Here is a 21,041-nt window from a genome sequence, read left to right as displayed (position 1 = left end):
TTTCACAGAAGAGGGAAACCGTTTCAGTATCTATAAATTTATTTACCAAGTTAGTTAGTTTAGCAAGGTGAATACTAACGTTGAAACAGAAGTTATCTAGGGTAGCATGAGAACACACTAGCAACTTAGTGCTAGTAGAATTTAGCAGAAATGTGTCACTAGAATTTTTTTAACACCCATCCATGAGAGTTAATCAGTTATTTACTGTGTTTTCTTTTTGATTTTTTTTTAAAACAGTGTTCATAGGATATTAAGAAGACAGATAAACTTTTGGTTATTGGAGTATTATTTTGTTCTATTTTAATTTGTGAATGTTTCTTGAGTCAAGCAACTTATAAGGGATTTGAAAAGAAAGATCTTTAAGAGTTTAGGATAATCTTACATGTGCATGCTAAAACCAGAGGATGAAGGTTTGAGGCATAGTAGCACATTAGCATGAGTTGGCTATTTCATAACCAGAAAGTAGTTATGAGTTACTAATCAAGGGTAAAGTAATAGTGACAAGGTGAGGAAATCTGGATGAGGGCAGCAAATGGATGACAAACATTACCTTAAGCAAATGGTCAGGGTTTATGTTGTTAGTGGACAGCCTGGTTGGATCCAGGGAGAACTCAGTATTACCCTTTGGTATTCCTGAGCTGGAGTTTAGAACTCTAATCTGAGATTGAGAAACTCGAACAAGCCCATATAGAGGGATATTCTACAAAATAACTGGTCTGCATTCTTCAGTGTCAATGTCATGATACTGTGAAGACTGGAGAATATCCTTTGTCAAAGGAGACATGACAACTGAGTGCAGTGATCAGCATTGGATTTTCTTGTGCTGTAAAGTACATTATCGAGTAATTGGAAAATCTCAGTAAGGTCTGGAGATTAGATTATTGCATTATATTAATGTTAATTTTCTGACTTAGGTAATTGTACTGTGATTATGTATGAAAATTCCCTGTTTTCAGGAAATGCATGCTGATAGATTGAGGACATATCTGGAGTTTACTGAAAAGTGATTTAGGGGAAAAATATAAACCAATTTTAATAAGATGCAAACACTTGAAGAATTTCTATAATGAATATCCTGGCCTATTAAATATACTCTTTTGATTTCTCTACTAGTATGTCTACTAGTATGGCAAAATAAAAACACTTAGAAAATACAGGGTTATGATGAGCCAGCCATAAAAAGTAGTCCTGATGGGTCAATGGTAGAGAAACATTTTTTCCTCATACAAGTTCTTTTCTTCAAGCTTTAATGTATGGCCAAGTATGCCTTGACACGTGGTTGGTCATCATCACCAGGTCTGACCCACAGATCTGTACATGCTGGTCATAAGTTCCCAGGTCATATGTCAGGTTCGAAGCAAAGTACATGAGAGTGAACAACCAGCTAGTTACAGGGGCATTTTTGAATACTGCATAAGTATAGGGTCTGGTTAATTTAAGTAGTTTTGCCGCTAAGAAACTGAGAGCTTTATGAATGTGTGAAGATAATTTTATGAACAATTTGAGGCTGTGTCATATTGGCATTATGCAGTGATACTGTGTTAAGTGAGTTATGTGTTTGCCGGTGCAAAGCTGGGCATAGCCAATAGCTGTGCGTTTTCCTTTGGCCCAGGTATATTTACATATTCACGAGGATGCTTAAGGTCCCAGGGAACTTGTTGGTGCCCTGAAACCAAACCTTTGTGCTCACATCTGGGCTAGTGAGGTGGTTTGAGACTCCAGATTTGGAGAGTGAGACTTACCTCTTTTTCATTCAGGGAGCTAACTATGACTTCAGTCCCTGTCCCCCACCCCATGCCTTAGGACCACAGATACTCCTGTTTGGGTGGGTGCTCACCCTGAGAGCACGTGTTTTTTGGTCTGCTGGTAGAGAGAGGGATTTTTCTTGATTGTGAGTCATCTAAGAATGACACCGTTGGTGAATGCACTCAGCTTTATACACACTTGATTTGGTGAATGAACTCAGTTTTACACACACTGTAACACCAAAGGTTGAGACCAGGAAGTAGGGAAACAGGCAAAGGCATCTGATTGGTCAGTCAAACCCGTGTGCTTTTCTGCATTCCAAATACATAGGCGTGAGTCTCTCCAGCTTTCTGAGGTTTGCCTCCTTATTGATTAGACTTATTGAAAAGAGAATTATGGTTGCCTTGACAACAGAAGCCTGTCACATACACTGATCCAAGAATATGCACCCTAGAAAGGGTTCTGGTAGGGCAGGGAGGAGCGTCCTGTCCTCCTCAGCTTGTGTTGATCCTGAGCAGTGGCGTCTAAAACAATCAGCCCAATGAGGTTGGTTTTCTGTTCCTAAAAGTTAATTGGTCCCCAGCGGGGGATTAGTGGTCAAGAATTCAATTGTTACACTTTTTTTTGCTCCTTGGCTCCATTCTTAGCTCAAATCATGCCTTACCTTTCAGGCCATAGTGTATGAAGGCCAAGACAAGAACCCTGAAATGTGCCGAGTCTTGCTCACACATGAGATCATGTGCAGGTAAGAAATACCTTGGTCTTTCTCTTTAATTAGGAAGTGCCACCTGAAAGTAGAATTTTCTGTTCTTGAGTATACGTTGATCTTGCTTCTACTCGATAATCTAGAAAGAATTGTTAGACATATTTGATAGCAAAGTGTCAAGCATCACAGCACTTCTCAATTATTTATTAGGTTTCACCTTGAAAGACATCCATTCCCATTTTGATAGTTCACTGTTAATGGCCACAAAGCGGTATCCTTACTTCTCCTTTACAGTTGAATAAAATACTATATAATCCCTTTAGTGTCAATATATGCACCTAACTGCTTTGCTAGTAAAATAAGTGCGAGTTCTAAAGAGTTCTTTAGAAGCCAGCAGAGGCTTCTGTTTAAGTTACAGTTCCCCCTTTTGAGTTCTTTCACTTAAAAATGTGACCACCCATACCTGAGCTTCATTTCTCTTAAAGCTGAGCCTTTTTGTTCCCTCTGGCCTCTGGCCTTTTAGTTACCCTGTGTCTATCTGGCCACATAGCAAAGGTACTGAGCTTTGAGTTTGTTTTTTTTTTGAAGGATAACAAAAGTGAGTCCCTAGAAAATATGAAGGGGCACGCTGCTCACAGATGAGTGTCATTACTTCTGCCTGTCATCAGATGGAAGTGCCTGTGTGAAAATGGGCAAGGTGACTACATTCACCTCCATGGCCTCAGCCAGGCCTCCACACAGGAAGGGTGAGCGGGGAGCAGCTCTTAGTCCCTCCTCAAATAACCCTAGCACTTTGCTCCCAGTGTCTTCTGAGTAATTGGATAAAGCCCGAAAAATGACACTGTGCATCAGAGGAAGACTACTAACTGCTTTGTTAGCGGGGTGGCCTCCTCCTGGCACAGTGCATGCTCGCCTGCTGACTGTTACTGACCAGTCCGCCTGGGACTGCAGCTGCCACCTCGGCCTGGCTGGCTTTGCTTGCTGCTCAGGGGCTTGTACAGAAAACGGTCTCCGAACTCTACAGGTGGAAATATGATCAAAAGGGCTGGCTGCGTTTCCTGAGTGAATCTCCACTAGTAACTTCTTCTGTGTCTATAAAAGTTTCATTTTTTTTTTAAAAAAATGCCTTGAATTTATTATTATATACTATACAGAAGTATCACAAGTTTTCACTTTTGTACTTTGTAAAACTTGTTAATTGTTCTAAAACCAGGTTGTTTTTTTCTTAAACTTTAATATGGTCATGGGCTTCTTACATTACTAGGAGATTATATATATATATATATATATATATATATATATATATATATATATATATACACACACACACACACACACACACACACACATATATATATACATACACACACACACACACATATATATATATCATACACACACACACACACACACACACACACACACACACATATGTCTCCTAGTGTATACCAATTGTATAATACAGCTATGTGGTACCTTTCAGAATTAAATGAGTAATTTCCACCTTGAAAAGCATTAAGGTATGACCTCCTTTGTACTCTTATCTTGTCAGTCATCCCTCTATTATTTTAGCTTTCTACAATTAACATGGCATTAGATTGAATGTTCCATGCAGTATCACATGTGATTGTAGCAAACTAAGGAAAAGACAGGAAGATGGATCTCAACCAATAGGACAAATTCTATATATCATTGACTTGCATCTTGTATCTGCATATGTTTGGACTGTGCTGGAAATAATTCTTTTCTTGAAATGCTTAAAGATACATTATGCCTCTCATATGCAGGCCTACCATCTATTAATGCAGTTTATATTTTCCTTGTTTTTAAAATTCATTGTCCAAAGTGCTTTATTATGCTGCTTGGTGTGCTTTACTGCTCATGTTCTCTCTGCTTTTCAGAAACATAAAAATAGCAAAAAATAAATAAATAAAATAAAATAAATAAATAAAATAAATAAAAATAAAAATCTCCAGTCACTGAAGGCAAATGATGCTGATTGTCCTGTGGCTAAGGGGGAAAAGCCATATTCATTTCCTGGCTGCCTATAGATGCATAAGGGCACTGTTTGTTTACCAGGCTGCCATGACCCCATTACACAAACCTGTCATCCATTGTGTGGCTAACAGTCTTTTAAATTGCAAATCTGATGCTCTTTAGGGGGCTTTAGGAAAAAAAAATTCTCACTTTCCACACCATCCTATTTCTCTTGATTTCTTGCCTGTTGTAAGTGGAAGTTGGGATGTGCTGAATTTGCACCAGGGGTGCAAATGCAGGCTCAATTATAAGCATAAAATTAGAGTCTGTTCACCATTAATCAGCCTGGCTAATTGCTATGCACCACCATTAGCCATATGGTGTGAAAGACAGCTTGCTCTCCCCAAGATGAAATTTCTTCATTGCAGACATGAAATAGTGAGGACCCTGGATTTTAAAATAGCTTGTTTTCGATATTTAATTTCTAAACAACTTTCTGTGGTGCTTTCTATCAAAGCTAACGGCACAGTAAAACTTGGTGTTGCTATCATGAAAGGTGTAGGTTTACAGTATGTTGGCTGTGGTGAAGGAGATACAGAATTTCGATGGACAAGAAAGGACTTGGTATGATTCTCTTTCATTACAGGAAAAGGAAAATAAAAATGTGTCACAGTGGTGTCTCAGGTGCTGCAAATTAAAATGCCCATTGTGTTCTGTTGAGTAGGTGCCCCACCCCCATTATGTGGGATGGCTAAAGGAATGACCACCATTAGATGGTAATTGTTGCACTAAGAGACAACTCTTCTTTGGTTTGATCACATAGAGTTCTTCCTAAGATTATAGAAGCATTTCTGCTTTTTGGTTACCTGGAATCTACACTAACAATCATGGTGGTGAAGATTTTAAAAGAATGACTCTATAAATGATTTTTTTTAAGAAAATGATTTATTTGCAAACACAGAGACAAACAGCACACACATGCTAGAAAGAGAAAAGAAAGAGAGAGAGATGGGCACTGTAAACGGATTCTAGATGCATGCACCAATTTGTGCATCTGGTATAGTATGTGGGTTCTAGGGAATTGAATCTAGGTTCTTAGGCCTTATAGGCAAGCCACCTCTCATGCCCATGAATATTTTTTTTTTCAGAGTAAGATTCTATCAAGGATTTGATTATAAGGGCACCCTTGACACCCTGTGTTCAAAATGTGAATAAAGAGTAAACTCTGCTTGGTAGGTAAACTTCGGTTTCCAATCATATCCTGGGCCGAGGATGGGGACTGGAATGAAGCCTGTGTTCTTCATTTCCAGTACTCAGGGCTAGTGTGGGGTAGAGGTTCCCTGTCAAGGGAAAGTCCTTTGTGCCCATTAGCAGCACTTTGTTTCAAGTAAGAGAATCATGAGTTTGTCAAGGCCAATCTGCTTCCTTGATGTGCTCTTACTTCTCTCCTCTTTTTCTGGATTGTTTTAGAATTTCCTCCTTCAGGTACTCATTGAAGCATGGGTTCTCCAAGAAAGCACCCCTGGCCCTTGGCCCGAGTCCTATCTATTTGAATGCTGCCCTATGTAATGGGTGCCTTTCCTGCTTAGCACTCAGTGTCCTGGCAGCAGAACATCACCATTTATGTGTCTTGACTGAGATAAGTTCCTTGAAGGCAGGGAAGTTACTCAGTTTTCCTGCAGCCTTCATTTGCTCCATTTGTGATGTAATCTCATAGGTGGTAGTTAAGGTTAAATGCTACAGTCTCTGTAAATTCTTATCACAATGCCTGGCAGAGTCAGGACGGAATGTCTGTTGTTCCCAGAAGTCGTATTAATAGCTGCAGTATCCACAGCACCTAGTTAAGTATTTGTCACATCATTGTTCAAAGTAGCTGATGATAGGTGCACATCAAAAGGAAGTGAGGTGTCTATCCAAACATGAATATACTTTGTTCATTATAGTTGTGGGGGTTAAGGCTGTTTTCATTTTTCTAGCACCTACTATGTGCAAAGCCTTGTGGAATTTAGAGTCCGAAGAAGTTGGCTCCCTCTGTAAAAGAGCTTGTGGCTTCTCCTGGTAGCTGAAAGCTGTATGCAGCCAAATGGACTTCATTCTGGAAAGGGTTGAATGTGATGAAAGGTGGAAGGAAGCAAAAGGCTCTGCCTAAAAATAATAAATAAATAAAATAAAATAAGGCCTGGAGAGATGGCTTAGCGGTTAAGGCACTTGTCTGCAAAGCCAAAGGACCCAGTTTCAATATCCTAGGACCCATGTAAGCCAAATGCAAAAGGTGGCACATATGTCTGGAGTTCATTTGCAGCAGCTGGAGGCCCTAGTGTGCCATTCCTCCCTCCCTCTTTGCTTCCTACCATCTCTCTCTCAAATAAATAAAAAAGGTCTTTGCCTGTCCAGGGGAGGGAGGCCATACTTGAAGGTGGATCACAGCAGGGGCAATGGGAACAGGCAAGATGGGAGAAGGACTTCAGAGGGTGTGTGAAAAAGTACGTGTTTGTGGTCTAGGCAGGATTTCTTTGTGGCGAGCTGTCACTAGCAGACCTGTGGCCTGGAGCTGGAAAGAGTCTTGGTCAAGGATAATTCGCTTTAGAATTCTCTTCGCAGCGCTGAGAGTCAGAGTATGTGCTAACATGCTAGGAAGGAGAGTGGGAGATTGAAGACAGGAGAGTGGAGGACTCCAGTCTTGAGGAATAGTCACACTGAGTTAGGACAGAGTGCATGTTGGAGAAGTAAGTGTAAGAACTAAGCATATGGGTCTCAAGAATAAAAGGAGGAGTCAGATGGGTGTTAGAGGCTCAGCTGAGCATGAAGACTGAGGAAAGCCCAGGTCACTGGTGACTCCAAGAGAGGACTTTTACAAGGTGCTGAGGGTCCGCATGGTAGGTTTTATGGGGTTGTTTGGCCAGGGGTGATGGTGACAATGCTTACAGGGAGGATGTGGAATAGTAAATAAAAAAAATAAATAAAATAAAAAATTAAAAAAAAATAAATAAAATAAAAAAAAATAGTAAATAATAAATAAATAAATAAACTCTAGCTAAAAGAAGACAACCTCGACAGTGCCCGCTCAGGAGAGAGGAATTGCAGATGCTAACCTATCAGTACCCATGGGCAGGAAGTCAGACCTAGGTAAGCAGAAGGGGGAGAGTCAAAGGGCAGGGGCTTGAATGGAGCTCTGAAAACATGTAACTTCCTCTAAGATGTGGGAGGGAGAGGGGAGAAGGTAGAAGTGTGCAAATAGTGGATTTAAAGAAAAGCGAGTCTCTGTTATAACTATTAATTAGACTCTTTAGATAATTAGCATATCTTGTTTACTAGCCACTTTGGCTGAGTAGGGAAGGCATTGTTTTATTATTACTTTTTTTCTTCTAAAGCTCAGAGTTTGAAAAGCTGCTTTTAGTCGGGAGTGGTGGTGCATGCCTGTAACCTCGGGCTCCGTGGTAGGGGATCACTACACATTTGAGTACGTCTTGTTCTACGAAGGGGGTTCTGGGCTAGCCAGAGCTAATAGTGTCACCCTGTCTCAATGCCACCCCCAAAGCACAATGCCAATATCCTTCTCCCGTGGCAAAAGCCTCTACTTTTAGGAAGGAGTTATGTGCTTGGGTGAGGATTAGGGAACCTTCAGATGTTTCTTGCCCTGATGTGTGGAGCTGTGACTCAGCACACTAGAAATTGCCACCTGAGTTCTGCTGCTAAGGAGAGAGGAAAGAAGGGTTTGGGAGACACATGGTCCTGTTGGGGAAAAGGCTGCTGTCCTGAGTCCATGGTAAATGTAGCATACCAGGTGTGGAGAACCTACTGCTGTGACTGACCAGACCGCATGTCTGCCCTGTCGCTGGGTTTGCTGGTCGAAACAGGATATAAATAGTGGTACTTGCCTGCTTTGGGGATTCTGCTCTTGTGCAAAGCAAAGTAGGGAACTCCCAGCCTTCCTCCACCCCAATAGATGCCTAATTTAGGGAGCAAGAGCAGCTACAAAACCTACATGGGTGCAGACAGGAGAGTCTAACAACCACTGCTGTGAATGGAATACAGAAGTCTCCATTACAGGCTAATGAGCAAGTTGTGACCACTGTGTTTACTGTCATTAATGCAATGATTTTTCCCTGGAAGTGCTCTGCAATGGTCTCATTCATTGGATTCCTTCAGTATGAACCCTCATCTACATTAAACATCAGGGACTTTCCTTCCCTTTTAGCTTGTTCCTCCTAGCTGGTGCCTGTCTTGGGCATACAGGAAATTGGTACCCATCTTTCTTGGTTTGAATTTAGGGAAAAGAACTAGGGACAGTTCAGCTTGAGAAGGAAGACCTCACATGAGCACGGCTGTCATAATGATGAAGGACACTTCATTATTCTTTTTGGCTCTAGGAAGCCATTGGAGGACAGATGTTACCTCAGCCTAAAGAAAGTCCTTCCTTCTACTTGGGGTGAATTTTGAAATTGTTGGTAGGAAGGTAATATTGGAATATAAAGCAGAGCATCAAAGAAGCATGAAGAAAAAATATTTTCTTCCAATCTTTTCCACTATCTATTCTAGTCCTTACAAAATAACTTTTTGAAGTTTTTATTTATTTATTAAGACAAAATAGCCTCTGGGCTGGAGAGATGGCTTAACAGTTAAGGCACTTGCCTGAAAAGCTTAACGACCCTGGTTTGATTCCCTAGTACCCACATAAAGCCTGATGCACAAAGTAGTTCATGCATCTGGAGTTGGTTTGCAGTAGCTAGAGGCTGTGGTGTGCCTCTCCTCTCTTTTCCTTTTAAAAGTGAAAAATAGGGCTGGAGAGATGGCTTAGCAGTTAAGCACTTGCCTGTGAAGCTTAAGGACCCCGGTTCGAGGCTCAGTTCCCCAGGTCCCACGTTAGCCAGATGCACAAGGGGGCACACGCGTCTGGAGTTCGTTTGCAGAGGCTGGAAGCCCTGGCGCGCCCATTCTCTCTCTCTACCTCTATCTGTCTTTCTCTCTCTGTCTGTCACTCTCAAATAAATAAATAAATAAATAAATAAATAATTTTAAAAGTAAAAAATATATTAAAAAAACTCCTAAAACTTTTCTGCTAGACTCAGATCCTGCTTTTGAAGCTTTTAAGGATATCCAAACAACCCAAATCTCATCCTTGTAGACTTATATTTAAGTGTGGAGACAGACAAGAAAGGTAGACCATTAGTAAGTGTGTACTACAAGGTAGTGGGTATTATGAAGGGAAGAGTCCCCCTTTGAAACTCTGGGGTGGTTAGGCAAGGCCTTTTAGTAAAAGAATTATTGTGGAGACTTGAAGTAAATGAGTGTACTAGACTTGAGAAAAAATTCTCTTCCCTCCCCTCCCCTTCACTCATTTTTCTTTTAGGAATGGGACTATACCGTACATACTATTTTTTTGCAAGTTTTTTTTTCTCAAGTGACAATATGGTATAGATTTCTTTCTATGCTAGTATGCCGAACCCAAACTTAATGCATATAAATCCATATGTTCCATGAATATGGACATGTGCACACATGTATGCCATCCTAGGTACATATGTATGTACGTAGTTCTTATGCTTTTCACTGCTGTCACAGAGTACTGGATGGGTACTACATAAGAGAGGAAGGTCTATTTTGGCTCATGGTTTCAGAGAGTTCAGTCCATGGCCAGTTAGGTCTGTTTCTGGGCCTGTCATGAGGCAGAACATCATGATAGCAGGGCGTGATAAACGGAAGCTCCTCACTTCATGGTGGCCAGAAGCAGAAATTGAGATATAGCAAGGGCCCAGGGCAAGGCTTTAGGCCTAAAGACATGTCCACAGAGACCTCCTTCCTCAAGCTGAGCTCCGTTTCCTCAAGTTTCTAGAACCTCTCAAAATACTCCCACTAGCTGGGAGGAACTAGGCTTCAACATATGAGCCCATGGGGATAGTTCATAATCAAATCCTAACTGTGTATCTTAGTGGGATTATCCTGTAGGTACTTTTGTACTGCTGAGGTATGAGAGGCAGTCTGAATATCCTAATTTGGGGACAGTGATTGTATAATGCAGTGACATGACCCAAGGGTCAGGAAATCCATGGAGCTAGTTCTCACGCATCACATACTGTTTTCTTTATAAGTCAGATGACCCCAGCCACTTATTTTTCTCTCTCCTTTTCTTGTTTCCCCTCCCCCCTCATTCTACCCTTCCTTCTACACTTTTGTTCTTTGCCTCTGCCTGTGGCTCTGGGATCCCTTTTGAGTCACAGCATAGAGGCATGGTGAATTTCATCTTATGTTCTCAGGGGCATTTTTATTTTAAGGACATTAGGATTTAAGTCAAAGGATTTCTCTGGGGCTAAGTGTGGTGTTGGCTTGGAGGAAGGGGTTGGGTGTGTGGAACAGGGTGGGGTGCACTTTCCTTTCACTACAATGCCTGCCTAGATGGTCAGTCTCTCTTTATCTACCACCCTCTTATTCTCCAGGATAGTGTGGTTTTGCTCTCCTACTCCTGTATATCACATGTGCCCTTCATTCACTTCAATTAAAAAATGATTTATGTAATAGAGAGTGAGAGAAAGAGGCAGATAGAGAGAGAGAGGAAGAGAGAGAATGGGTACATCAGGGCCTCTAGGCACTGTAAATGAACCGCAGATGCATGTGTCATGTTGTGCAGGTGGCTTACCTGGGTATTGGAGAATTGAACCTGGGTCCTCAGGCTTTGCAGGCAAATGCCTTAACTGCTAAGCCATCGGTCCGGCCTCGCATTTAGTTTTTGAGCATTGCTATTCTATCCCCAGCTGTATGAATTAGGTAATTAAGATGCAAAGTGTCTACCTTCATGCAGCATGTGGATTAGAAGGGGTGATGGATGAGAGGGGGAAGAAAGGCCCAACAGAAAACCCAGAAGCACTAGTAACAACACTCAAAAGCAAAGCAGCTCAGGAGAAGCCCAGTTTAGATGAAGAGTGGATGTCAAGGTAAGCCTTTCTGAGAACTGCACTGAGCTTTGCGAGCTCAGGAGAGGAAGTGTTAGAGAAAGGCTGGAGGAGGAGCTGCCCAGCAGAAGCTTGCTTGGGTCTGGACCTGAGGTCTCATGGAGCATGGCACATTAGAGGGACTGAAATTGGCTGTGAGGCTGGAGCTTGGCAAGCTGGAGGGAAAGGGCAGGAGGTTGAGAGGTGGCCTGGCATTGTGCCATGTCATGGATTTATTCTAAGTGCAGTGAGAAGCCACTCAAAGGTCCTGGATATTTTGGGAAGATCTGCTGGATGGGGTCAGAGTGGAGACAATGAGACCAAGTGGGAGGCTTTGCAGTAGTCCAAGCCAGAAAAGAAGGTAGACTTGGGCAGAGGCAGTGGCAGTAGGCTGGTAGAGAATGGGTAGGCTTTTGCAGTGAACTCTGTGCACAGTTGCCACTGGGCATGCTAAACTAGTCTTTGAAGACATTAACTCAGGCAGGACTGTGGTGGGGGTTGAGCCACCAGGGACTTGTGTCACCTACTTGCTTTGGCAAAGGAAAAATGAAGGTGAAATAGGCCTTCTCATCCACTACTCTTCTCCTTGGGTAAAGAGACTTGGACTATGTTAGTCAGCTGTTCTGTTTTGGAGACTACTGCTTCTGCAAAGTGCAAGTTGGTCAGACTTGAAGGAGCAGGCTGGAGAAGGTTAGGCACAGGGCCGATCTTAACAATGCTGCCACCCCGTAGACTCTTGGTAGGCTTGGCCCGGGAGCCTCAGCTTTCTAACCTTCTTGTGCTGAACACTTAGAGTGAATACCACAGCTGGTCCTTGCAGATGAGAGAATTGTGATTGTTGAGGGGAACAGTCTACTGAAGGTGCCGTACAGCTAGTGTTCTTAACTACTGTGCTGGGCTGCCAAGCCTTGTGGATGATAGAGCTGAGTTTTAAATACACACTTTTGTTTGTTATGTACATACATACATGAAAACTTTTGTTTTTGTATTTCTACTACCAGCATTTCTTTCTCCCTTACATTTTTTTTTTTTTGTGTGTGTGTGTGTGGGGTTCCTTCGAGGTAAAGTCTCACTCTAGTTCAGGCTGACCTGGAATTTACTGTGTAATCTCAGGGTGGCCTCGAACTCAAGGCAATCTTCCCACCTCTGTCTCCTGAGTGTTGGGATTAAAGGTGTGTGCCACCATGCCCGGCTCTCCCTTGCATTTTTATTGGTCTCTTAGGTGTCAGGATACTTTGGCCTTTCTACCCCATCATGGGAAATACTGGGACAGCAGAACACAGGCCCAGAAGAAAGAGCTCCTCTGAGTCAGAGAAGGAAAGGTTTCAGCTAGGGCTTTGGTAAGGCCATACTCCTTACCATGACTCTCTGCAGACAACGTAAACAGAAGCAGCCCCAGGCCCGCAAGCTGATTCATCTCTTAGGGCTACAGATGAGTGATGAGACTTCTTGATTCTGGTGAAAGACTTCCTATGCAAGAGTAGATTTCTGGGTTCTGAGAAAATGAAGTTCAATATTTGATTGTAATCAATAGCTCTTGGAATTCAGGTTGTATGATGTCCTCAAGTAGCCACGTGCATGCATGTGTGTATATGTGTGTGTGAGAAGGAGGGAGCAAAGTACATATTTTATATACAGCATGCACTGAAATATAATTCTTGGATAACCTCCCTACCTTCAGCACTGATCAATTATGTGTACCCAGAGTGTACCCCTGGGTGGAGACCAGCCAAGGGGCACATTTGGTATTTGCAAACACATCACAGATGGATAGTTTTCTGCTGACAAGTTTCTAAAAGAATTATTTTAGAAGTATCTTAGGTTGTTTTATTTATTTTATTATTATTTTTTAACTTGGCAGTCTTAAGGTCATAACCAGTTGGGATGTTGGTAATGGGTACTTCTTTGTTCATGGATGTTTTTCTTGTGGCTAATTGAAGAGTGCCCACCACCAAGGTTATGAGAGACATTAGATGCACTATCCATGTTGCTTCTAGAAAACTGAAGAGGTGGCCAGACTAGCCAGCCAGAAAAGCCAGAAGATTGCAAATGTGAATCCCACTTTCTTGTACCTCACCTCTTCATTTTTGTGCTCTGCCTCTATTATCATGAAGATGTCGCAGCTTTCAGATTTTTTGAGAAGGCTGTGGTGGAAAGAGCTGCCACCCATAAAAAGAAAGGAGAAGAAAAAAGGAATCCACTTAACACAAAAATGACTGGAGGGGGAGAAGTCACTCACTCTCATTATTGACACAGTGCACACAATTAGTGTGATCTTGAGGGAAGAGCGTTTCAGCCACCTACAACCCTGAACATTCTCACTGGGTAGATGTATCAGGAACATGTTTCATGTTGAACTCTGCCAACACCCGGGCTGTGAAGGAGAGACCCCATCTTAGGGCTGCCATTCCTGGCTCTGGCTGGGAGTGCTCCTCTCCCTCCCCCATCTTTTGAGCAGGGTGAGGTTAAGCTTGGCCATTAACCCATAGGTGACCCAAATAGAATTTTCTGTCCCAGGGATCCGTTGATTGCCAGGTATGGCTTTGTGGTAATTCTAGCATTTGCAACCCAGCAATTTGAACCTTCTGTCTGCTTTAAATGATGATTTTACATTGTAATGGTTGTACTAAATCCTCTTGCTTTTGCTCCATAGCCGCTGTTGTGACAAGAAAAGCTGTGGTAACCGAAATGAGACTCCCTCAGATCCAGTGATAATTGACAGGTAGGGACCACTCTTCTTTCACGGGGATTTTATTCCTCATTCTAATGAAACACCTGCCTTGTGTCGCTCACGGGTGAGGGTTAGGAATGCATGTGGCCGAAATTTGCCTGTTGGTCATGACTTCCACTGTGCCAAATGATTGTGATTCCTGGAAAAATCATATGGAATTTTCTTTGGAGGCCTCTTTCTTGGATTGTTCTGGGTTTGTGTCTGATTCATGCTCATACAGATTATATATACATATATATATATATATATATATATATATATATATATATATATATATATATTTCCTGACTTTCTGTGGCTCAATCCTTATGCTGCTGTTCCAGGAAGCTTCAGAAATAAAATAATAATAGTTTGTGATTTATGAAATGTGGTTGGGTGCTTATAAATATTTAACTTTTATTTGAAAAATGTTTGAATCATTATCACTTTTAGCTACAGTAGTTATGTCGCATGTAATCCATCTACATTTTAAAGTTTTATTTATGCATAAAAGCAGTTTAAAGAGATCTGTGAACCAAGATTTTCTACTGTTATTTTCTGGGTTTGATTGCAGTGCATATTGTACTGTACGTTGATTAATTTATCCTGCTTGTCTTAATTATTGTGTTTTTAAACAGATCCATATTACTAATCTGACATGACCAAGTAAATCATTGAAGAACAATAAATCTGATAAATTTCCTTTAGTTGTTCAGTGCAATTTTGAGTCAGTGTGTGCACACATTATGCAAAGTCGCATTCCAAATATTCATTTTACATTTTAATTATTGAAATTCATTGTATGGAAGCATGTATGATAAACCATTTGTTACATAGCATTACTCATTGAGAGTTAAATGGCCTGGAAGCTTTATAGATGCTGTCAATTGTCAGCATGGAAAAGAGCTGGGAAAAAAAAAGTCTTGCAAAAAAAGGCAGATTCCTTCCATAAGAATATCAACATATCAACAACCAAACAAAGATCATTTTTGGGTTTTGATAATACTGAGTTTTGACACCACCACAAAACCACAACAAGAAAATATCTCTTTCAGATTCCTCACTTTTTTAATTATCATTTTTCAGCTGAAAAAAATCCAAGGTATTTACTTGCTTTTATCTTAATTTATATCAAAAGACTATTGGTTTTGACCTATGTAATTCTTCAGGATTTAGCTTGATGTTGATTGCCAAGTAGCATTATAAAAATTTTATATTCTAGTTAAATACCTCTTGCTAGAAGTCACTCAAAATATACTTGGTCTGAGTAATCACATACTTGATTTGAAGTTCAAAGAGGTGAAAGTTTAATGCACAGTGATGCTGTGGGTTGTCTATTGAATTAGGATAGCATGTTCATCTGTGAGAGGACGTAGTGTCATTCATATAATTGCTCTTTCTGCCATGGAAGATAAAAATCTCCTAGTGAACAAGGTCAAAGATAAATACAACCATTATGCTATTGGTTTCATCTTGCTATAGACCTCCTCAAAATGCCATTTGTTTTTAGCAAATAATTCTTACTCTCTTATCAAGAAGATAGCCCATTGATTCAAGCTCCAACCCAAGTCCTCCCCAAACTTTGAAGCCAGACACACTTTATTTATTGTGCCATCTTTGGTTTCCATGATGACAAGAACCTTACTTTGCCACCACAATGAAAATACTTTTTTTTTCTTTTCTTTCTTTTTTTCTTCTCTCTCTCTCTCTCTTTGCCTGTGAATGGATTAAGCGTTTAAGTTCTTCATTTGGTTTTAAGCTGTGACTCTGATATAGAAGGTAGATATGAATGAGGTTTGAATAACATTTGATTTTGACCCGTTCCTGTGGGTTGTGATGGCAGAAGAAACTTGACTCAGCGGCTCTGTAATTAGCTTGGCCTGTGTTTTTTGGAAACAGGATTGTGTTACCTGGATTGCATTTAGTGAGTCTTCTATTGTTGCCGCCTCACATCTGTCCCAGTGGGGTACTTAAAACCGCTTCTTGGCTGGGGTACTTCAAACACTTTAGGCAAAATAAGTGTGCACTTTATGCTGCTGGTGGCTTTAGAGACATTACTTTTGACATTTATCCTTTTTATATTTTCCCCTTTTGGTTAACTAAAGTAAAACTGTGTAGCTAATCTTGGTATCTTTAAGCTGAGTGTACTGTGTGTATATATGTTTATCCATTGGCTCTTGCCGCGGTATCGCGTGAACTGTCTTTTCAGGCAGTGCTACTGGTGGGTAGGCAAAGATACTACTTTAATTTGCACCTGAGTTTTCAGAATTTATCTGCCTCTTTGTTTTGCCAAAGGTTTTAAACTCTACTTCTATCTGTGTTGATATGTGAAACTTCCATTTGTAGCAAAGATGAAAATAACAAGAACTTATGAAAATAACAAGAATTTAGGTAAGAAAGGGGAAAATAGAAAATATTTTTTCAATTCCCTAAGATGGCTGCAAAGGGAAAGAAAATGATGGCCCCCATATTTGAGTTTCATAGTTGCCAATTTCATTCTATTGTACCAATTGTAAGATATGTGTTACATGTTTAGGGCTTGATTGGCTTTCAGATTTATGGATATGAGTCTCTGAATATTTTCCAAGGACAGGCAAAGGAGCCTGCGTGCATTAGCACCAGTTACTGTTTTGAACATGCATACTATATGCAATTATAATGTTGACGCGCAGGTCATTCTTGCCTTAGAGTTCAGAATAGTTTGAGCTCATTGCCACTTTTTGAACATTTTGCTTGTCCTTTGGAATTTGGAAGAACATTGCTATTTTTATCAAAAGACTTTTTAGTAGTGGTTATTCAGGAAAACTATTTATAGGGTAGGTAGAAGAGGCTTTCTGGTCATGTAGCCATGGAGTAGGGCAGGCTATTCCTGAGTTAAATTTTGGTTAGATTATTTGCTGTCAGTGCTTTGGAAACCTCAGGTTGGCATCATCTCTCAAAAAAAAAAAAAAAAAAAAAAAAGGAATTAACCTAATCAGCAATTTTATAAGGTGACTTAGGAAGTGAGTTTCTACTTCCTTCTTGTGCCATGCAGCAAAGTGAGAAAATGAAATCCAAGCGAGTGTATTCACTAAGAGTTTGTCAAGTCAGTTCAAAAGGGTTTAGATGAAATTAGGAAGTGTTCATCTGGGGTTGACTGCTCGGTTACTTTTTTGCATTATGCCAAATAGCTTGATTAAGAATCATAAAATCCAGCCTATGCCCAGTGATCCAGGTATTTGGGCTGTGCAGACATGGGACAAGTCAAATGTGTTATGTTTAATAGGTGATGACCAGGAACTAATAACAGCAAATTTCATTATCTTTTAGATAGAGGGCTATGTGTGGTGATCATTGTTAAAGTAAAAAGCAAAAAAAAAAAAAAAAAAAAAAAAGACTTCCAGTTATTGAATTAAGGTGGAGATTGATTTAATGTATTCACACACTAACTGATATTTGAATTTAAAAGGTTTGCAATAAAATTCTTGTTTAGAAATTGAATAAATTGTAGTTTTCATTACTACATTGGATATCTTTGTGTCCTAACCTTTTTCCTTGGAGTTATTTTAGTTCAATAAATAAAACCTCATTAGACTATTCCCATTTCAACGAGTTTATTAAATTTTGCAGGAGTAATTAGCATAAGCTGTGCTAATTTTTCTGGAAGACTAATGAGGGAGGTTCATAATTAGGTTTACTTTGTAGGAATAAGAAAAGATGATAATGACAAAAGTCACATAGGGTGTCTGAATTGGGAACACAGTTTTTCAGAATCCATAAAAAAACTTTATGTCTGGGAGCTTCTTTATGAAAATGCTTGAACTGTGCATACCAAGAGTAAATTCTGTTATTCTGCATCTACTAAGTTAGGATTAGGATTTTAGCTTTATTTGCTTCTAAAAGCAAAGCAAAACAAAACAAAACAAAAAAAACCCCAACCAACTCTTTATTTTTCTAGACTGACTTTGAGTGATGACATGAATACAGATGACCTTCCAAAAACATTCCTTGTCCTAAATTCTACTGCAGGATTCCTTTCACATGGAGTCCTGATGTTTCTGGCTAGAATACATGGGATAGGGACAGCTCAATGTTTATTTTTGTTAATTTAGCATCAGTGTGATGGATGACAAAGTGAGATCACTAAGAGGAGACAATAAGAGACCAATTTTTCCCTGCTTAGTACTGTATTATGGGTCCTTAGCTGTTAACAAGTGGAATTTTTTAATGGATAAAATAATAAAAGATGAAATTCCTAGATTATGTTATCCTCATTCTTGTCAACTAGAACCTAGTCTTTTCAGGATATAATGTGGCTGAAGTAACTTGTGAGTTTTGGGTTCCTCAAAGCAGATGTTTAAAACAAGGATTTTTAAAGTGTGTCAACTAATATACCTCTAAAATTATATGGGGTTTCTTTATTGAACCAGGCTTTGTTTTCAATTTATAAGAATCTCTATCTATATTTAGAGCTATGGAATATAGGCTATGACTTATGACAAAATTACCCATAATTTTATGGTATGAAAACTCTGATCTGTTGGAATTAGTTCAGGCCACACTTACATGAGCATCCCCTCAAAAGAAGATGAAAAGAACTAATATTTGGGTTTCTTTTTCAAGAGGTTTATAAAGTTCTTCTGCATCTAGGTCATTTAGGTAATACTAATTGAGTGTGTTCTATCATTATTATCTAAAATAGAATGTCCAGTAATGAAAAGATTAAAATGCTCATTTTACCCATCATAGATCGTTCAAATAGAAAGTGATAGAATTATTCAGAAAAATTTATTGAAGACCCATTTTACATCTATGAGGTAAAAATGCAATGGTAAGATTTTTTTTAAAAGAAAAATGCAGTGCTGTTTTACTCACTCATTATTTCTGACACACTTGACCTTCATGTCTTTATATGACACATATGCCCATCAGGAAGTTAGATAAACAACAGTAACACCTTAGACTTAGGACACATGGATGCAGTTCTTTTTCACTATTGGGTGGGGTGGGGTTTATGTTTCCCTAAAGTACTGAAGGCAGGTGATCCTTTCAGCAAGTGGCTTCAAACTTTTGTCTTTTGTTATCTGTGGTCAACCCTAACATTCATAAAAATGTTTATTTTTTTGGTCTTCCATCAAAATAAAGTCATAACTAAGATGAATTAAAAATATAATTTTATTGATGTTAAAAATGTGGCTTTTAGTCAGTTTCATGACTTCATTTTGTTACTCTTTTCATTCTTATTTTAGCCTTCATTCAGGTTTTAGGAGGACCAATCAGCAAACGTATAATCTTTCTGCCCAGTATGAAAACAGCTTGTGGGTCACAGAGAACCAGAGGTGAAAATGCATTGCTCAAAGCTCTGAGAAGCCTTTTCTACCACCTGATTCCCTAACCTTGATGGTTCAGTTAAAACGAAAGAGAGAGAAATTTACTCTTTAAAATTGCCCCAGGCAGGATAATTGCTGTCCTTTTAGTTGTTCTGGGAGTTTTGCTTTTTTTTTTTTTTCCTCAGAAAGTGAAGAGCCAGCCTCCACCAAGAGCATAGATTTACAGTTGTTTATGAACCCTAGTGTGTTTAAACATTTGTTTTCTCAGTGGGAATTCCTATGTGATTATTAGCAGTGAGACTTATGTGAACAAGTATGATTCTAAATTTTATCACATATCAGATAATATCCATCTGAATATGAGATGAGGCCTGAGCATTTGTATGCAATTTGCTACTATGATAAAAAAAACCTCTACTACAATAAGCTAATAGCAGTCTATATTCCATTTGCTCTCAGCTATTCTCAAATACACAACCAGGATACATTAAAATGCATTTCAAATATGCTGACAATATATCATAATGCAAAGCACTTTTCCAGGGTATAATACCACAGCAGACACCGTATAATGAACAACAGTGGTTTTCCTGTAAAGGAAATAATGATAGCAACTTCCAAGAAATGTGTCTGTTGGAGCTTAAGAGAATGAGTGGTACCTGTATGTAATGTGCCCTGGGTGTCAGCTCATGGCATGGGGCTTGGACTCTGTGATATCATATCTTTACTTCTATATCAGTTCTAGGGAAAAAAACAAAAACAAAAATAGTTCAAAGTCTCCCGTGTGTCATAGTAGTGATTTTTTACAGTTTGTGATGCTATATTGGTATATTAAATATGCTTTAACTTTTCTAAAAGAAGTTGTTTCAAAAGCTCTTCATGGCTTAGCAGTTAAGGCACTTGCCTGTGAAGCCTAAGAACTCATGTTGAAATTTCCAGGTCCCACGTAAGACAGACGCACAGTGATGCAAGCATGCAAAGTTGCACATGTGCACAAAGGGGCGCATGCATCTGGAGTTTGCTTATAGTGGCTAAAGACCCTGGAATGCCCATTCTCTCTCTCTTTCTCTCTCTCTGTCTGTCTCTTTCTCTTAAAAAAAAAAGCTACAAACTCCTTCATAAGTGCTACTCTTCATTGATAAAATTTCAACCACTATGGGCTGAAGAGATGGCTTAGCAGTTAAGGTTCTTGCCTGCAAAGCCAAAGGACCTTGGTTTGATTCCCAGTACCCATATAAGCCAGATGCACAAGGTGGCACATGTGTCTGGAGTTCATATGCAGTGGCTGAAGGCCCTGGCGTGCCCACTCTCTTTCTCTCTCTCTCTCTCTGCCTCTATCTTGCTCTCAAAAAAAAAAAAAAAAATTACTGCCAGCACTCAGCCAAACTCTAATCAAAATTGGCATTAAAAAAAACTCAGAGGTTCCAGCTTAAAGAGATAGCATTTTGATTATTTTAATTTGTATGAGATATTATCTAAAATAGACTACCAGTCCTTTCTTCTCTCTCCATCTCTTTTCAAACCATGTAACGATACCTTGTTCAGGACAATATAAAGGCGGCTCAGTACTCCTAGGCAACCCGTGAAATATGGTGAACAGTGCAGGCTTGTCTTTGGCTGTTTGCTGTGTTTAAAAGTATGGGTAGATGAAGACAGCTTCCCCTTGC

At 39.8% G+C, this 21,041-nt stretch overlaps 1 protein-coding gene across 4 annotated transcripts in view; it reads left to right on the top strand.

Moving 5' to 3' along the window:
• The window catches only part of Ebf1 (EBF transcription factor 1), a 410,419-nt gene that overhangs the window by 11,975 nt on the left and 377,403 nt on the right, over nt 1–21,041 (top strand). For all 4 annotated transcript variants that reach the window (XM_045152065.1, XM_045152064.1, XM_045152063.1 and 1 more), the window contains exons 5-6: nt 2,418–2,491; nt 14,009–14,077. In XM_045152065.1, coding sequence (XP_045008000.1) covers nt 2,418–2,491; nt 14,009–14,077 — 143 coding nt within the window. The remainder of the gene's footprint in view (nt 1–2,417; nt 2,492–14,008; nt 14,078–21,041) is intronic.

This window comes from Jaculus jaculus, chromosome 6 (assembly GCF_020740685.1).
Source record: "Jaculus jaculus isolate mJacJac1 chromosome 6, mJacJac1.mat.Y.cur, whole genome shotgun sequence".
Lineage (NCBI taxonomy): Eukaryota > Metazoa > Chordata > Mammalia > Rodentia > Dipodidae > Jaculus > Jaculus jaculus.
Note: the sequence above shows the minus strand (reverse complement) of the source record. Positions and strands in the feature narration are given on the sequence as shown.